This window comes from Acipenser ruthenus, chromosome 11 (genome assembly GCF_902713425.1).
Source record: "Acipenser ruthenus chromosome 11, fAciRut3.2 maternal haplotype, whole genome shotgun sequence".
Taxonomy (NCBI): domain Eukaryota; kingdom Metazoa; phylum Chordata; class Actinopteri; order Acipenseriformes; family Acipenseridae; genus Acipenser; species Acipenser ruthenus.
The window spans coordinates 43,800,275-43,815,147 of NC_081199.1; the positions used below are offsets into that span (position 1 = coordinate 43,800,275).

The window sequence follows — 14,873 nt, forward strand, 5'->3', positions numbered from 1 at the left end:
TTCCTTTAAGGCTTCTGGGGACAACTCCTGTACAACTCCCCTAGTGCTCACATGACAAATACAGCAATAGTCACAATGCGGAAATCACAGTCAAAGAGAATCACTTATGTGGTTCCACATTAACACAGAGATTCTCCCCTCCTCCTCCTCACCCTAACCATAACCATAACCTTTAGGATGGCCAGGATGCAGATTGATGACAAAACAAACACATCTCCCTTTGGAGCTTCACATTAGTATCAGTCTCAGCTGAGTAGGCTTGACATTTACAATCAAACGTGACGTCTGCCCATTTCATACCTTTCAAAGTGCATCTCCCTAAAGCCTTACCTTAAAATGGCTGGAGTTTACCCAGGAGGTGGCAATCCCATCCACCAGTCTATCCAGCATAGTCTGGTCGTGCTCCAGATCTGAAGACTTCTCTCGGTCCGAGATGTAGTCTATCAGCTCCTGCCCCACCTGGAGCCTCTTCCCCACGTCTTTCTGCATCACTTGTGACAAGCAGTACTCCATGCTGGGCTGCGTGTTTCTCACTACGGTATACTAGAGCAGCAGCACCAAAAAACAAAGGCTCAGGGGTGACCGCTCTGGAAATCAGAAACAGCTTTATTTTTATCCCTGGGGTTGACCCTGTGTTTGTGGAAGGTTACTGCGAGGTTGGGATATAGAGATGCAAGCTTGGGCACGACAGCAATGCACCATGTGTGTGTGTGTGTGTGTGTGGACAGCAGCTGGTGGGCTTTCTGAATTGTCCAAACGGCTAGCAGCAGCAGCAGCAGCAGCACTGGGAATGGGTACAGTAGAAAGAGGAGACGGAGTAGGGGCTGGAAACACAGCTCTTCATAATTTAGTAGTCCATCACTCCAAGGCAGCCCTGCAAAGAAAATACAATTGTTTTAAATAACATGACAAGTTTGGCAGTTTATTTATCAAAAGGGGTTTCACATTTCCGAATTACGAAAAGCAGAGCAAAACTTTGTATCTTATTTAAACGCAGGATAATGCATGAAGTTCACACACTATAAAATAAAAAAAACATGAGACAGCCCTTTTTTGCTGAACAGTAAGTGCATAAGAATAAGCTAACACTCCTGGGAGCTCCAGCAAACCAAGTTCATGCAGCAAATATTCAAAATGGTGATCTGTAAAAATCCAGCTGGTTTAAAACACAAATCTTGTGCATATCAAGTTGAATATTTAAATTATTTTATCTTCATCACAGAAACATTTTATTGTGTTGCAAATTGTCTGCATATTATTTCTGCTAGCCTATATTATGGATCTCCAAACTACTGGCACCATTCGTTTATTTTATAAGCCATTCCTAACTGGATCAACTTGAAAGTCCAATTGACAGTATTATGCAGTATAGCTGACCTGAGTAAATAAATGTGTAAAATATGTGCTGTTCATAACTTTGCAGAAACTGTTGCCAATTAATCTACCTTAGCAATACAGCTTGAATCTACAGTCCACCTCTGATACAGTTCGTTAACGTTAATGCCACATTCACATTGTATGCTATGTTGAATTGGACAGGCGGTCAAAACACATTTCCACCTATGCATTTCTATTCTGCACTGGCAAGAAAAGCTACTAAAACCAGGCCCTGTTATTTACAACGAGACTAAAAGCACAGCTTGACGCTGATTGAAATACTGAACCGGTATCGCGACGCAGCCCAGATTACAGGACATATACAAACTGCACTTGCATTAATAAAGGTAGCTGACAAGAACACTTCAACGTAGCTTTTATTTTTTGTTCAGAAGCTACCTCTGTCTGATGCTTTTCGACAGTCGACAGTAAACGCCGACAGAGAAAAGGCGTTCTTGGTTATTGTCCCTCCTTGCTGTACGCATACTGACACAACCCGCGGATCCTGTCAAAAACGACTTTACATTAAACATAAATACATCGCGCTGTAATAAGACAGGACACAGCAAATTATCGCGGATACCTAGTAAAGCCTCATTCTGACAGCGATATATTATTAGTGGCCCAACACATACAGTATTTCTATTGATCACCCTAAATGCACCCAAATTCATACTAGTCTTAAAAGAAAAAAAAAAAAAAAAAAAGAGAGAGAAACGCATTTCTCAATGCTAAAGCACCCATAGCAGTCCTGCACAGTATTTACCATGTCGAGCTCCTTGCTAGCGAATATGTTAATTGCAGAGTGGTTGTTTACCAGGGAATTCTGTGTTTTAACCCAGCAGAAATTACAGCTCCTCTCCAACCGCCTGGCTGCTGCTGCTGGATAAGAATGGAGGATCCACAGCGCATGCGCAATGGCATATTGGCACTTAGAAATTGACGCACGCTTCCTGCTAACGGCTGAGAATTTAAAAGGGGCAGTACCTACTTATTTAAATACGAATTATTATTATTATTATTATTATTAGAAAAAGTTCCCTATAGTTACAAGTAATGTAACACCATAGACTTTTGGAGCAATTATGCACGCTTTACTGGAAGTGAAGAGTAGGAAGGCCAATCAGATTTTAAAACTTGAGTTGCTTCACCTTTAGGTTTTATGCTCTTGCGCCACTGTTTAAGATGTACAACATGGCAAATGCATGGGGAAAAGGCATGGAGAGTGCAAAGTTACAATTCAAATCTACTTTGGTAAACTTTTACAAGGGGTATCACATTGGGTAAATGCTGGGAAGGAGGAAAGTACTGTGCTTCTCCATCAGAGGCAAAGGGAACACGGTCAGTGTATTTCAGCAGTCAGACCCCCAGAGGAAAGGGAACACGGTCAGTGTATTTCAGCAGTCAGACCCCCAGAGGAAAGGGAACACGGTCAGTGTATTTCAGCAGTCAGACCCCCAGAGGAAAGGGAACACGGTCAGTGTATTTCAGCAGTCAGACCCCCAGAGGAAAGGGAACACGGTCAGTGTATTTCAGCAGTCAGACCCCCAGAGGAAAGGGAACACGGTCAGTGTATTTCAGCAGTCAGACCCCCAGAGGAAAGGGAACACGGTCAGTGTATTTCAGCAGTCAGACCCCCAGAGGAAAGTGGAGCCAATGCAATGAAATCGGGGTGGGGTGGGGGTTCAATTGAAAGATCATTTGCACTTTCTCCCCCATTCTCCTCTGGGGCTGTATTATATACAGGTCTGTATTACACCCCTAACCCCCATCCTGCATATTTATTTTCAATGCCTAGAGCAATAACTGCAGCTTTATAATAAACACATTCCTCTGCCGTACAATACATGACCTCACCCCTATAATCAGAGAGGTGTCAGTCTTTCAAGGAGCATTAATAAGTAATACCAAGTGAGCTTCCCAAAGTATAAACACTGAGGAGATCTGGGGTAATGAGTCTACATGTCTGGACAGCAGTGCAAGCAAAGGGACTAGAGCAAGGTTATAAAGCAGATACACACTGCTGGAAAATCTGTGCCATTACAAACAGGACAATACTGATCAATAGAGCTGGGTTATAAAGCAGATACACACTGCTGGAAAATCTGTGCTATTACAAACAGGACAATACTGATCAATAGAGCTGGGTTAATAAAAAAAAATACACGCTGCTGGAAAATCTGTGCTATTACAAACAGGACAATACTGATCAATAGAGCTGAGTTATAAAGCAGATACACACTGCTGGAAAATGTGCTATTACAAACAGGACAATACTGATCAATAGAGCTGGGTTATAAAGCAGATACACACTGCTGGAAAATGTGCTATTACAAACAGGACAATACTGATCAATAGAGCTGGGTTATAAAGCAGATACACACTGCTGGAAAATGTGCTATTACAAACAGGACAATACTGATCAATAGAGCTGGGTTATAAAGCAGATACACACTGCTGGAAAATGTGCTATTACAAACAGGACAATACTGATCAATAGCAGCTAGAACTAAGTTAAATAGCTTCTGTTCAAACTTTCTATTTATATATATTTATATATTTGGTTTTAAATAATACTGTACGGTATACCAAATCACTGCTGTGAGAGTTTCAATGACATTTACATTTATTTTTTTGCAAATAACAGCACCTTGAATGTTTATTATTATTATTATTATTATTATTATTATTATTATTATTACAGGTTTAATATGCAGCTTGTGCATTTCAAACGGGACTCTACCACATGCAATGTTTATTATTATTATTATTATTATTATTATTATTACAGGTTTAATATGTAGCTTGTGCATTTCAAACGGGACATGCAATGTGGACAGTGTCCATTTGGGAAGGCTACAATGAAACGGTTTGAAGTGTAATCTCACTCAGTATTATTGCCCACATCAAAGCCTGAGCCCGAGCCTGAGGGCTGTGCAGTTACAGGATACAGACACATCATGATTTACTGCTCTATTCATTGCAGATCCTGCGCGTTACACAGCCTTGGCACAGCGAGCTGCGCTTCAGTTCAAAGGCTAACTTGATATTGTTACAAAGAGAACGGCCTGAGCAGCTCGCATTGATCAACACAGAACTGAAAGATCCCTTTGCCATCTCGACTCTCACACCTGTCTCTTTTCACACTGAACCCTCCCTCGTTCAGCACCTGCTTGTACTGTAGGGAATGTAGCAAGCCAGCCACGCAACACCTTGAGAGAATGAGCTGGACTGCGTCTGCTTTCTACTGCAACTACATACAACTGGCAAGACAGCAGTGTAGGAGGAACAGTATCTATAGACACATAGATACATAGATAGATAGATAGATACATACATACATAGATACATAGATACATACATAGATAAATACCTACTGCAATTAGTCATACATCTATAAGAAATAAGAAACTGTATTATATTTGTATGACTAATTACAATATTTAACATTTCACAAGGATTCTTAGGAATTTAGCCAATTTACAGAAAACCTTAGCTGGCTGCTTATTAAGGTGCATTATATGAAATGGAAAAACACGCCAACAGAGAGATTCGCTAGCTGCTAAGAGCAGGAGACTGCATTGTTAGGGGACTTTAGAGTATTGATAAATAAACAGTATGTCATACTCACACTCTGCTTGCTTAAATATGATCTCTCTGTATCCTACATATTGTGCCCCTACCATGCCAAAATGTTGGATACAAAAGAAATTACCCTTAAATACTTTTTACTGTAACAAAATAATGATAATATTTCAACATTTTATTAAGACATGTCTTTATTTCAAATCAATGCATATGTTTTAGTTTATTTTAAATTATGGATTTCCAGTTCAGTGTCACTGATGTGTGTAGATAGTGCTTGCCTATACACACATACACTCTACTCATTTGTATCATGCAGTTTAAGCAAATACCCATTGCTAACGATGTGATAGCACTCTGTAAAATTGTATAAGCGCTATGTTTTCTACATAAAGAATTTACATTAATAATGCATTTCTAAAAACGAGTTATTCCTATTCAAATCATACTGCAGCATGCAATATATTTACTGCCATAACATAATGGTTACGCGGCTTTCTTATAATAATAATAATAATAATTATTATTGTTGTTGTTATATATAGAGAAATAGATTAGTGTCGGTAATGGGTTAATGCATCGGCTGCAGCACCAATTAAAAAAACAAAAAAAGCACTTGCATTTATTAATTTCTATTTGGAAACGTACTCACCGGCTCTGTCTGTGCGTGTAAATCAATTGGACGCCCCTGGTGGCGTCATGACGCAGGTAGAGCACGTACCCCGGTGCTGAGCTGTCCTGTTGGAAGTGATTGTGTGTATTTACTGCTTACACAATTGTGGGTGTGATGTCACATCCGATGGAGGGTTATCACCTTTTATATATCACGGTTTAAAAAGCTAGGACTATTAATGCAGATAATTAGTTATATTATGGAAAAGTTGTGCTGTATGTCTATTCTGTACTATATTGCATAATTACAATATCGATTAGGCGTATTTAACTTAATAATTGCATATTCTCGTTCCATATGATATGACCAATTCTCATGAACGAAACTGTCCATTTTGATATGCGTGTGGTGTATCTGTGGTAGAACGCGCATGGTACATTGCCGGTGTATTGTATCAGTATTACAGTATTGCATATGGATACAAAGGAGAATAGGGAAGCAGATTTTCTGTTGTAGAAAATGGTTGAGACAAGGTCTGGTTTGTAATGTATTGTGTATTAAGGGTAATACAGGATCACATGAAATCAATTACTGTAGTTGTATCACACTGATGTCAGTGATTGCTGTACACTTTTCTTGACAAAAATAAATAATCAGTTGCGCCCTCTTGTGGTCGTCGCTCGAGGCCAGTTGAGCATCTCTCGTTGCAGCTCTGGAAGAGTGCACTAGGGTAAGGAAGCAGTGTCTGTTTGATGTCTGTTGTACCTGTTGCAGGAGGGATCCTGGAGACTAAAAGAATGCTTGCCCTATCAGGACCAATCCTCGTTTCGTTCAGAAACTTTGTCTTGTAACACTAAGAGGCTCAGTACTTCTGTCACCAATCTTTCTTCAGCTTCAAAACTGCCCCCCCAACTGACATGCATATCTAACTGCTGGCAACCCTCTGGTAAGGTTAAACTGTACAACCCTCTCAAGTACTGGGATAACTCATAGTAGGGGCAGGAGTAACAAAACAAGAACAGGTCCAAAGCCATGGAGTCCCAGAGCAGGGATGGCAATAAGACTCCCACATTGCATAGCAGTTTGATCCATTCCTGGTTTTACTACAAGTTTAATAAGAAACACCCGAGCTTGTTACCTGTCCGCTTAGGCTAAGCAAACTTGTAATAAAACCTGCAACAGGTCAAACTGCTATACAGCAGAAGTCCCTGAGGGGGATTATATAGTGCCTTGCATAACTATTCACCCCCCTTGGACTTTTCCACATTTTGTAGTGTTACAACCTGGAATTAAAATGGATTTAATTAGGATTTTTTGTCACTGATCTACACAAAATAGTCCATAATGTCAAAATGGGGAAACATTTTTACATATTTTTCAAAATTATTTACAAATAAAAAACTGAAAAGTCTTGATTGCATAAATATTCACCACCTTTGCTGTGACACCCATAAATAAGCTCTGGTGCAACCAATTGCCTTCAGAAGTCATATAATTAGTTGAATGGAGTCCACCTGTGTGCAGTTAAAGTGTCAAATGATCTCAGATTAAATACACCTGTTTCTGGAAGGCCCCAGAGTTTGTTAGAGAGCATATCTAAACAAACAGCATCATGAAGACCAAGAAGCTATCAAAACAAGTCTGGGATAAAGTTCTGGAGAAGCACCAATCAGGGTTGGGTTATAAAAAAATATCCCAAACTTTGAACATCCCCCGGAGCACCGTTAAACCCATTATTAAAAAATGGAAAGAATATAGCACAACCGCGACTCTGCCTAGAGAAGGCCGTCCACCAAAACTCAGTGACCAGGTAAGAAGGACATTAGTCAGAGAAGCAACCGAGAGGCCAATGGTAACTCTGAAGGAGTGGAGAGATCCACAGCTGAGATGGGAGAAACCGTCCATGGGACAACTATAACCCGGACGCTCCACAAAGCAGGGCTTTATGGAAGAATTGCGAGAAGAAAGCCATTGCTGAATAAAACCCATATCAAATCCCGTTTGGATTTTGCCAAAAGGCATGTGGGAGACACAGCAAACATGTGGAAAAAGGTTCTCTGGTCTGATGAGACCAAAATTGAACTTTTTGGCCTTAGCGCAAAACGCTATGTGTGGCGCAAAGCCAACACTGCTCATCACCCTGAGAACACCATCCCCACGGTAAAGCATGGTGGTGGCAGCATCGTGTTATGGGGATGCTTTTCATCGGCAGGGACTGGGAAACTGGACAGGATTGAGGGCAAGACGGATGGAGCCAAATACAGGGAAATTCTAGAGGAAAACCTGTTTCAGTCTGCAAGAGACCTGGGACTGGGGTGGAGGTTCACCTTCCAGCAGGACAATGACCCTAAACACACAGCCAAAGCTACACTGGAGTGGTTTAAAAACAAGAACCTGAATGTCTTCGAATGGCCCAGTCAAAGCCCAGACCTCAATCCGATTGAAAATCTGTGGCAAGACTTGAAAATTGCTGTTCACCAACGGTCCCCATCCAACTTGACAGAGCTTGAGCAATTTTGCCAAGAAGAATGGGCAAAAATTGCAGGACCCAGATGTGCAAAGCTGGTAGAGACTTACCCAAAAAGACTCACAGCTGTAATTGCTGCCAAAGGTGTTTCTACCAAGTATTGACTCAGGGGGGGTGAATACTTATGCAAGGCACTGTACAAGACAAACTATAGTGCTAGGGGAGGGAAGACGACAACATTAGCAGCTGCCAAGAGCAGGAGACTGCTTTAAGTGACTATGAAATATTTTTTATTAGTACTCTCTCTGCTTGCTTAAATATGATACTCCTGTATCCTACATATTGTGTCCTTTCCATGCCAGAATACAAGTACAATGTTGGACAAAAAAAAAACAAATTCTCCTTACATACACTTTATTGTAACAAAATTGTGATTTCAAACATTTTTGGAGCGGGAGCCAGGGAGTGGGGGAGGTACACATTTTGCTTGCATCATCACACCTCCAGTAAACAGGTTTTTCTATTTAAATACCAGATTTTTCAATTGATTTAGAGACTGTATTCACCTCATGTCTTGCATTACATCTCCACAGGAAAAGAGAATTTGCATCAGTGACAGGAAAATGGCTTAATAAAAAAAATCTAAAACAAATCCAGCTTTCACAGGAACTCTTAACATGTTCAGAACGAGCACTGCTGCACTTGTAAAGTATTTTGCACCCTGTCTGCAAACTCCAATGCATTTACAAGGGGGACCCAAGGTTAAAGCCAGCTGTCCTCTCAATGCACAGAACACCACATCACATCCCCAGGTGAGGCAACATCTAGCATTTCTATACAAAAGGTATTTACTTTGTTTCAAAAAAGCAGCGAGTGCTGCTGAAAATGGGTCCAAATTAGTATTTCACTGAAATCTCATTTCCTAGCAGGCAGTCTGTTTTCATGCTGTTCTGGTTTAGTTTGTTCAGGATGACTTCGCTTTCTTTTTGTTTTTTGATTTCTTTGGCGCAGGCGTGGCTTTAATGACTATTTCAGTGTCACTGTCCTCCTCGCCGCCTTCAATTTTCATTGATTTCCTGCGCTCTATTACAGTGGGTGTGCAGACTGGAGTAAGATCCTACAAACAAACAAAAAGAGTTCTTTAACCCACACAATGCAGAACACAAAAGCACAACTTCACTGCACTGTAATTACACAACTGATAAATATTAGTCACATAAAAATGTGACAGTCTAAAACCCACCGAGATAACGTTTCATTTCTGTTCTACAGAATTAAATGTCCAAAGCCATGTCTGTTGGCATTTTATGATCCGTCAGGTGTCCTACATAGGTACATTTTTTATTGCTCATCCAACTTTATAGTCACACATTCAATATGTTATGAAACAGTTCATTTCAAACTGGTCATTTTTAAATGAAGCAGGATATCAGAAGATGTATTGCTGTTTCTGTGTATTTAAATAAACTAATTACACTTTACTAAAATTAAAATCAAGGTACATCAGTAACATATTATCAGTAACATATTCCTGCCTGAAACAGGTTTAACCCTTTAAAAAAGGTACAGGTCCTACAAACAATTATGCGATGCGATAATATATATATATATATATATTTAAAACAAGGAGTGTACGAAACAGGGTTAAAAATGTACTGACAGATTGGACCAGACTAATCCTCTTCGTACAGAATCAAATGCAAAGTTTCACAGAGCTGTACACGTGGGTTCTAGCCAATAGAGAAGTCAATCAGGCACCGCAGGGATGGAAATGAGCCTCCCAGTGCATAGCAGTTTGATCCATTCCTGCTTTTACTATCAGTTTAAAAAGACACACCTGATCTTGTTACTTATACACACTGTAGCTAATCAAACGGATACTAAAACCTGGAATGGGTGAAAATGCAATGCAATAGGAGTCTTATTCCCATCCGTGCATCAATACTGTGAATGCAATGAACTACATTTGCAGTATGTGGAAATGCTTCTTGTACAAAGCTTAATCCACAGTTTAATCTCCACCCAGCCATTCTGAATGTAACAGGTGAGGACACATGTATAACCTAGAAGTGAGAAAGAGCTCCTCTCAAGAACAGTCCTGATCAAACACACCTGACTGCCGACGGATGTGTTCATGTCAGCCGCCTTCTTTTTAGGTACCTGTGCAGCCTATTGGACATAGGAAAACAACATTACATAAATCAAAATTGGTTTTCTTTTTTTAAAAGAAGCACAAAGCCATTGAGATAATTAACCACCTAACAAAGTTCACAAAAAAATGAATAGTGTGTAATATAATTCCATAGAGAGACTCATGCGTCACTTAAGCAGGTACTGAAAGAGTCAAATGCATTTTGTCTATTTAAATATATAACAGACACAATTAAGAAGCTGTTAGGAGCTGTACGGAGGACTCACAAATCCAGGGAAGTCGTAGTCTATCCCTTTCTGTGCCAGCCTTTTGCGTAAATGTGTTTCTTTGTGTAAAAGCTTGCTTGTCATTTTTCTTCTCTCCTGGACGCTTCGTTTCTTGTTGTAGCGTTTAACAGCCGGGAAGGAAGGCTTCTTAAACTGGGTTTGACTTCCAATGAAAAGCTTTGGATTCACCTTCTCAGGGGGGATAAAACAACCTATGCAATGGAAAGAAACCACACACAAAACAAATCAGACACACAGCAGCACATCACTAACACAGATAGATAGAGTCACACAGGCATCAGTATTTGACTAGACAGTTGCATTGAAAGTTGCAGAGAACAGTGAGCTATTGTATTGACCATGGCTACCCTGTTGATCAGTGGAACTGTGATATTCCTGAAAAGTCTTGGTGATCCTGAAAGTGTGTCTCCCGATATGCGATCACTCCCAGTGCTGTTCCAAGAGCAAGAACTGCAGAATGTCATCTTAGAATAACTGCTGCTAGAAATAGTGTGGTCTTGCAAGCACATCACAGTACCTTGCAATCAAGACGTGTCTCATTTTGTATTTTCCGGGTGCATAGCTTGTGTAAAATATGCCTGCATAAAAGCTCTTGCTGCCTTGGCTTCAGTTACTGTTTGCAGATCCCTGCTGTACTCACATTTGATCTTGCTGCCTTGGCTTCAGTTACTGTTTGCAGATCCCTGCTGTACTCACATTTGATCTTGCTGCCTTGGCTTCAGTTACTGTTTGCAGATCCCTGCTGTACTCACATTTGAGGAGTCGTTCAGCGAGGAGGTAGTTGTTCATGGTATCTGCCACGATCTTTGCTACTTCATCACACTCAAACTCCACGAACGCATAGCCTTTACTGCGACCAGTCTGCAGAACATACAATACATGCACAGTTACTGTAGCTGAATAAATGTTCACTGCTAGACTTAATTCAGTCAAATCCAATGCTAAGGCTGAGCCAGCAGCCAATTCAATTGCCAGAAACAGAAATGTCCCAGTAAAACTTTACATGCCAATAATACCACAGAGTAGCTGCAAGGAGACAGTAAGACAAGACACTTCTCTTATGCTGGCGCCACAAGTGCAAGTTCAATGTCCAAATGCATTCAGGGATGGAAATATGCCTCCCTCCCTTTGCATAGCAGTTTGATCCACTGCTGGTTTTACTATGAGTTTAATAAGACACACTGTGGCTAATCGTGGTAAACCCTGGAATGGGTGAAACTGCTATGCAACAGGAGTCTTACTGCCATCCCTAGCACTGGATATACCAAAGGCACGTCTGTCCTTCGGGACAACAAGTGTGGAGGATGTATTCATTTCCCATAGCTGCACATGTCTGCAGAGGCGCGGAACGCATTTCAAACTGGGGGTGCTGAAAAGAGGGGGTGGCGGGGTATATTTAATGATTTTTAAATGTACAGAAAAGTCATTTGTGCATTTCATAATCATATGCACAGACCAAACCAAGTGAGTTTTATGAGGAATAACAATGGGTTTGAAAAAAAAAAAAAAAAAAAAAAAAGTCAAAAAATGTACTTTGTGTAGCCTAATATTAAAAACCAATAAGGCAACGCATTAATAACTAGGTTGCAAAACAGATGTTCCATAAATAAAATGCAACGACCTCCTTAGATGTCTTATTAAAATACTAATATACAAATACAATCCATTCATCTTCGGCACTATAACGCTTTAATTCTGTTCGACACGTTACGTCAATTCACAAACTGAACAATTGTATTCAATTGCAGTGTATTGTTAGCAGTATGTAGCGGTTACATTGTAGCCTATTCAAAAAAAGAGAAGCTACAGAAACAAGATCCTAAAAGCTTCCATTTTATTTCAAACACATTACTTTTAAAAACAGTAATAGAATTAAACACCAACCCATCCTTAACTGTACACAAAATAAAACTCATCTGATTATATTCGGCTATTCCAAAAACTGCTTTGCGCTCCGGTATCATGCTTACAAAATTCATCTAGACTGTCAAGAGAATGTCACGGTGGACAAGCATAGGAGCAAGACGTAACCAATGTTTAAAGGCGTCTCAAACTGTGGTCTTAACAATTAATAACGTCTTCTTCATATTTTCGTTTAAAAACGCAAAGAATACTGTAGGTTACAATACGGAAATTAAAATAAACACCGCATTTAAAATGAGTGTCTTCCTTAACGACTGAATGTCCCTTATTGAGTTCTTACCGAAAACAAAATGTCACTTACAGAAAGCCATTAACTACTAAAAGAAAACCTAAAAATAAAACGAACACGAATTCCAAATGGAAATTATTTACACTTACAAAGCCAATCAAAAAAAAGTACATGACATAAGCACTAAAAAGAGTTTAAGATGTCTTCTTTGGTTTAATTAAAAGTGGCATACGGAGGGTTTGGTGTTGCTATAGTAAAAAGAAACGCACAGGTTAGGTTTATGGTTTATTTATTCTCTGTTTTAAATGTGTTTCTGGAAGTTAGGGACTTACGTTTAATGCCATCCGACATTGTTAAACACAGTTATAGCGAAACCAGCTGCTCTCACATGACAGCGCTTGGTGCTGATACTATCAGTGATAGGTTGAATAAGCTATGAATGCCCGCCCTTGAATTTCAATGCTTAGTGTTAATTGGTTGAAACACTAAATCCCGGACCCAGACGGCAATACTAATTGGTTGATAGTTGAATCATGACTGTGGAAATGGTCATTCCTAAAGTTAACGAAATTACTCAGTGATAATAATAATGAAAAGTTAACGACACCGACACCGGCACAGCCCCCCCCCCCCCCCCCCTCTGCATGTGGGGCCGCACCCCCAGCACCCCAGCGGCTCGCTCGAGACGGGCACGCCTACCTTTTTACTCCGGGACAGCCGGACCCTTCTCACGCTTCCGAACTGGCTGAAGTAAATCCGGATCTGAGGCTCGAAAAAACCCTGTGGGATGTGACCCAGGTAAATCACGCCAGGTGTCAACTTCTCATACTGAAAAAGAAAAAACATGCAAGGAGAAACAACTCGTTTGAGTTAGTAACGAACTACTCGTTACAAATATTAACATTTACTAAATTATTAATAAATAGTCGTTCACAGGTTTCTCTAAACACGGAAGTTTGTTTATATATATATATATATATATATATATATATATATATATATATATATATATATATAGCGTTTAATTTAAATTCTGCAAATTACTTACTAGCGACCTATCATCAGGTACCATTCCTTAACCAGACTATATTTTTCATTAATCGTTTCAATATGGTCACATTTGTGGCGTTGTCAAAAAGAATATTTTACTAACAGCCTGTCTGTATATTTTCACCCCCACACCAAGTGCTCTTTTCTCTAAATCGTACCCACTTTATAACATAAAACACTGTTATAGACTAAATGTTGTTAACGCCAGTGCCCTTTACATATGTAGTGAATGTTGTCAGTGTGCATCATCACGGGGCCTGTCTCGGTCGCACCAAGCCGAATTGCATATTCAGATTATTCAGATTGATACACGCTGTACAGAGCCCGCACCTTTTTTGGTCGCTTTTTCTTCACTTCTTGCACTTTCTTCCGAAATTCAGTCTCCTGCGCTGGGTCCAGAGAGAGCAGATTTTTGCCCGCAGGGGCGGCCGTCGTGTCTGATTCAGTCATTACTTGAAAAATGTATTTCTTTTTTTAGAAATTGGAGCGCTGGAAATCCACACGCAGCTTTCAACCACGTTGCTCCACTCACTTCCAGAACAAGCTACCAAAGACTGATACTAAACAGCACAGAGGGACTCCGGCTCCGGAATATAATATAGTACAGCAGGTCTGCTAGCGCCCTCATTCGTTGAGGAGGAGTACTTTAAGGTTTATTTCTAGTCTCAGGTGATGCAGAAGTACAATGTCCAGAGTAGTCAGTAGACTCTTACCTTCTGTTGTGTGTGTGTATGTGTTCACACACAACCCTCTAATGAATAATTCGATTTAGTTAAGATTGAAACAAATGCATTCAATCAACTCAAAAGAGCAAACAGTGTTGTATAACTAGGGCTTCTAGTTTTTGGTTTTTATTTTCCATCTCTCTCCCTCCCTTTAAACCTTAATTAGCCTAATAGTTGTTAAGCCTTAACTGAATACCAAATTGTTTAAATTAACGACACACTACTAGAAACTAACGCAGTGGAAATTAATCCTGTACTTTAGAGTACTGTAATCTGTCACAAGTGTTATTTAATCTGTAGTATTTTGTATTTTTAATTATATCCTGATGCAACTATCACTGACACTGTGATCTGCTCCGTTATTGAATCGTAGTTTGTCATATACTTGTACTTGCTAGAACTAAAGTCATTGTATTTATCTTGCTCTTAATTGTATTATTACTTGTACTGTGATTCTTGAAATGT

At 39.9% G+C, this 14,873-nt stretch overlaps 2 protein-coding genes across 15 annotated transcripts in view; both read right to left on the reverse strand.

Annotated features, from left to right (window-relative positions):
• LOC117426490 (CLIP-associating protein 1-like) overlaps window positions 1-5,702 on the reverse strand; it is a 93,286-nt gene extending 87,584 nt beyond the window's left edge. For 10 of the 14 annotated variants that reach the window (XM_059034095.1, XM_059034093.1, XM_059034100.1 and 7 more), the window contains exons 1-2: window positions 2,144-2,304; window positions 331-874 (exon numbers count right to left, since the gene is read on the reverse strand). In XM_059034095.1, coding sequence (XP_058890078.1) covers window positions 331-513 — 183 coding nt within the window. In that variant the 5' untranslated portion in view covers window positions 514-874; window positions 2,144-2,304. Of the gene's footprint in view, window positions 1-330; window positions 875-2,143; window positions 2,305-5,614 lie in introns of those variants that run through there. The other 4 variants (XM_059034102.1, XM_059034104.1, XM_059034092.1 and 1 more) reach the window with 3 other exon arrangements.
• Window positions 5,703-8,439: 2,737 nt separating this feature from the next.
• Window positions 8,440-14,527, reverse strand: LOC117426368 (MKI67 FHA domain-interacting nucleolar phosphoprotein-like). Its single transcript, XM_034043865.3, has 6 exons — window positions 14,014-14,527; window positions 13,333-13,461; window positions 11,234-11,342; window positions 10,461-10,672; window positions 10,155-10,211; window positions 8,440-9,159 (listed from the first exon to the last, which is right to left on the reverse strand). The coding sequence occupies exons 1-6, from the start codon at window positions 14,131-14,133 to the stop codon at window positions 9,007-9,009; spliced, it is 780 nt and encodes a 259-aa protein (XP_033899756.1). The 5' UTR covers window positions 14,134-14,527; the 3' UTR covers window positions 8,440-9,006.
• Window positions 14,528-14,873: the final 346 nt, after the last annotated feature.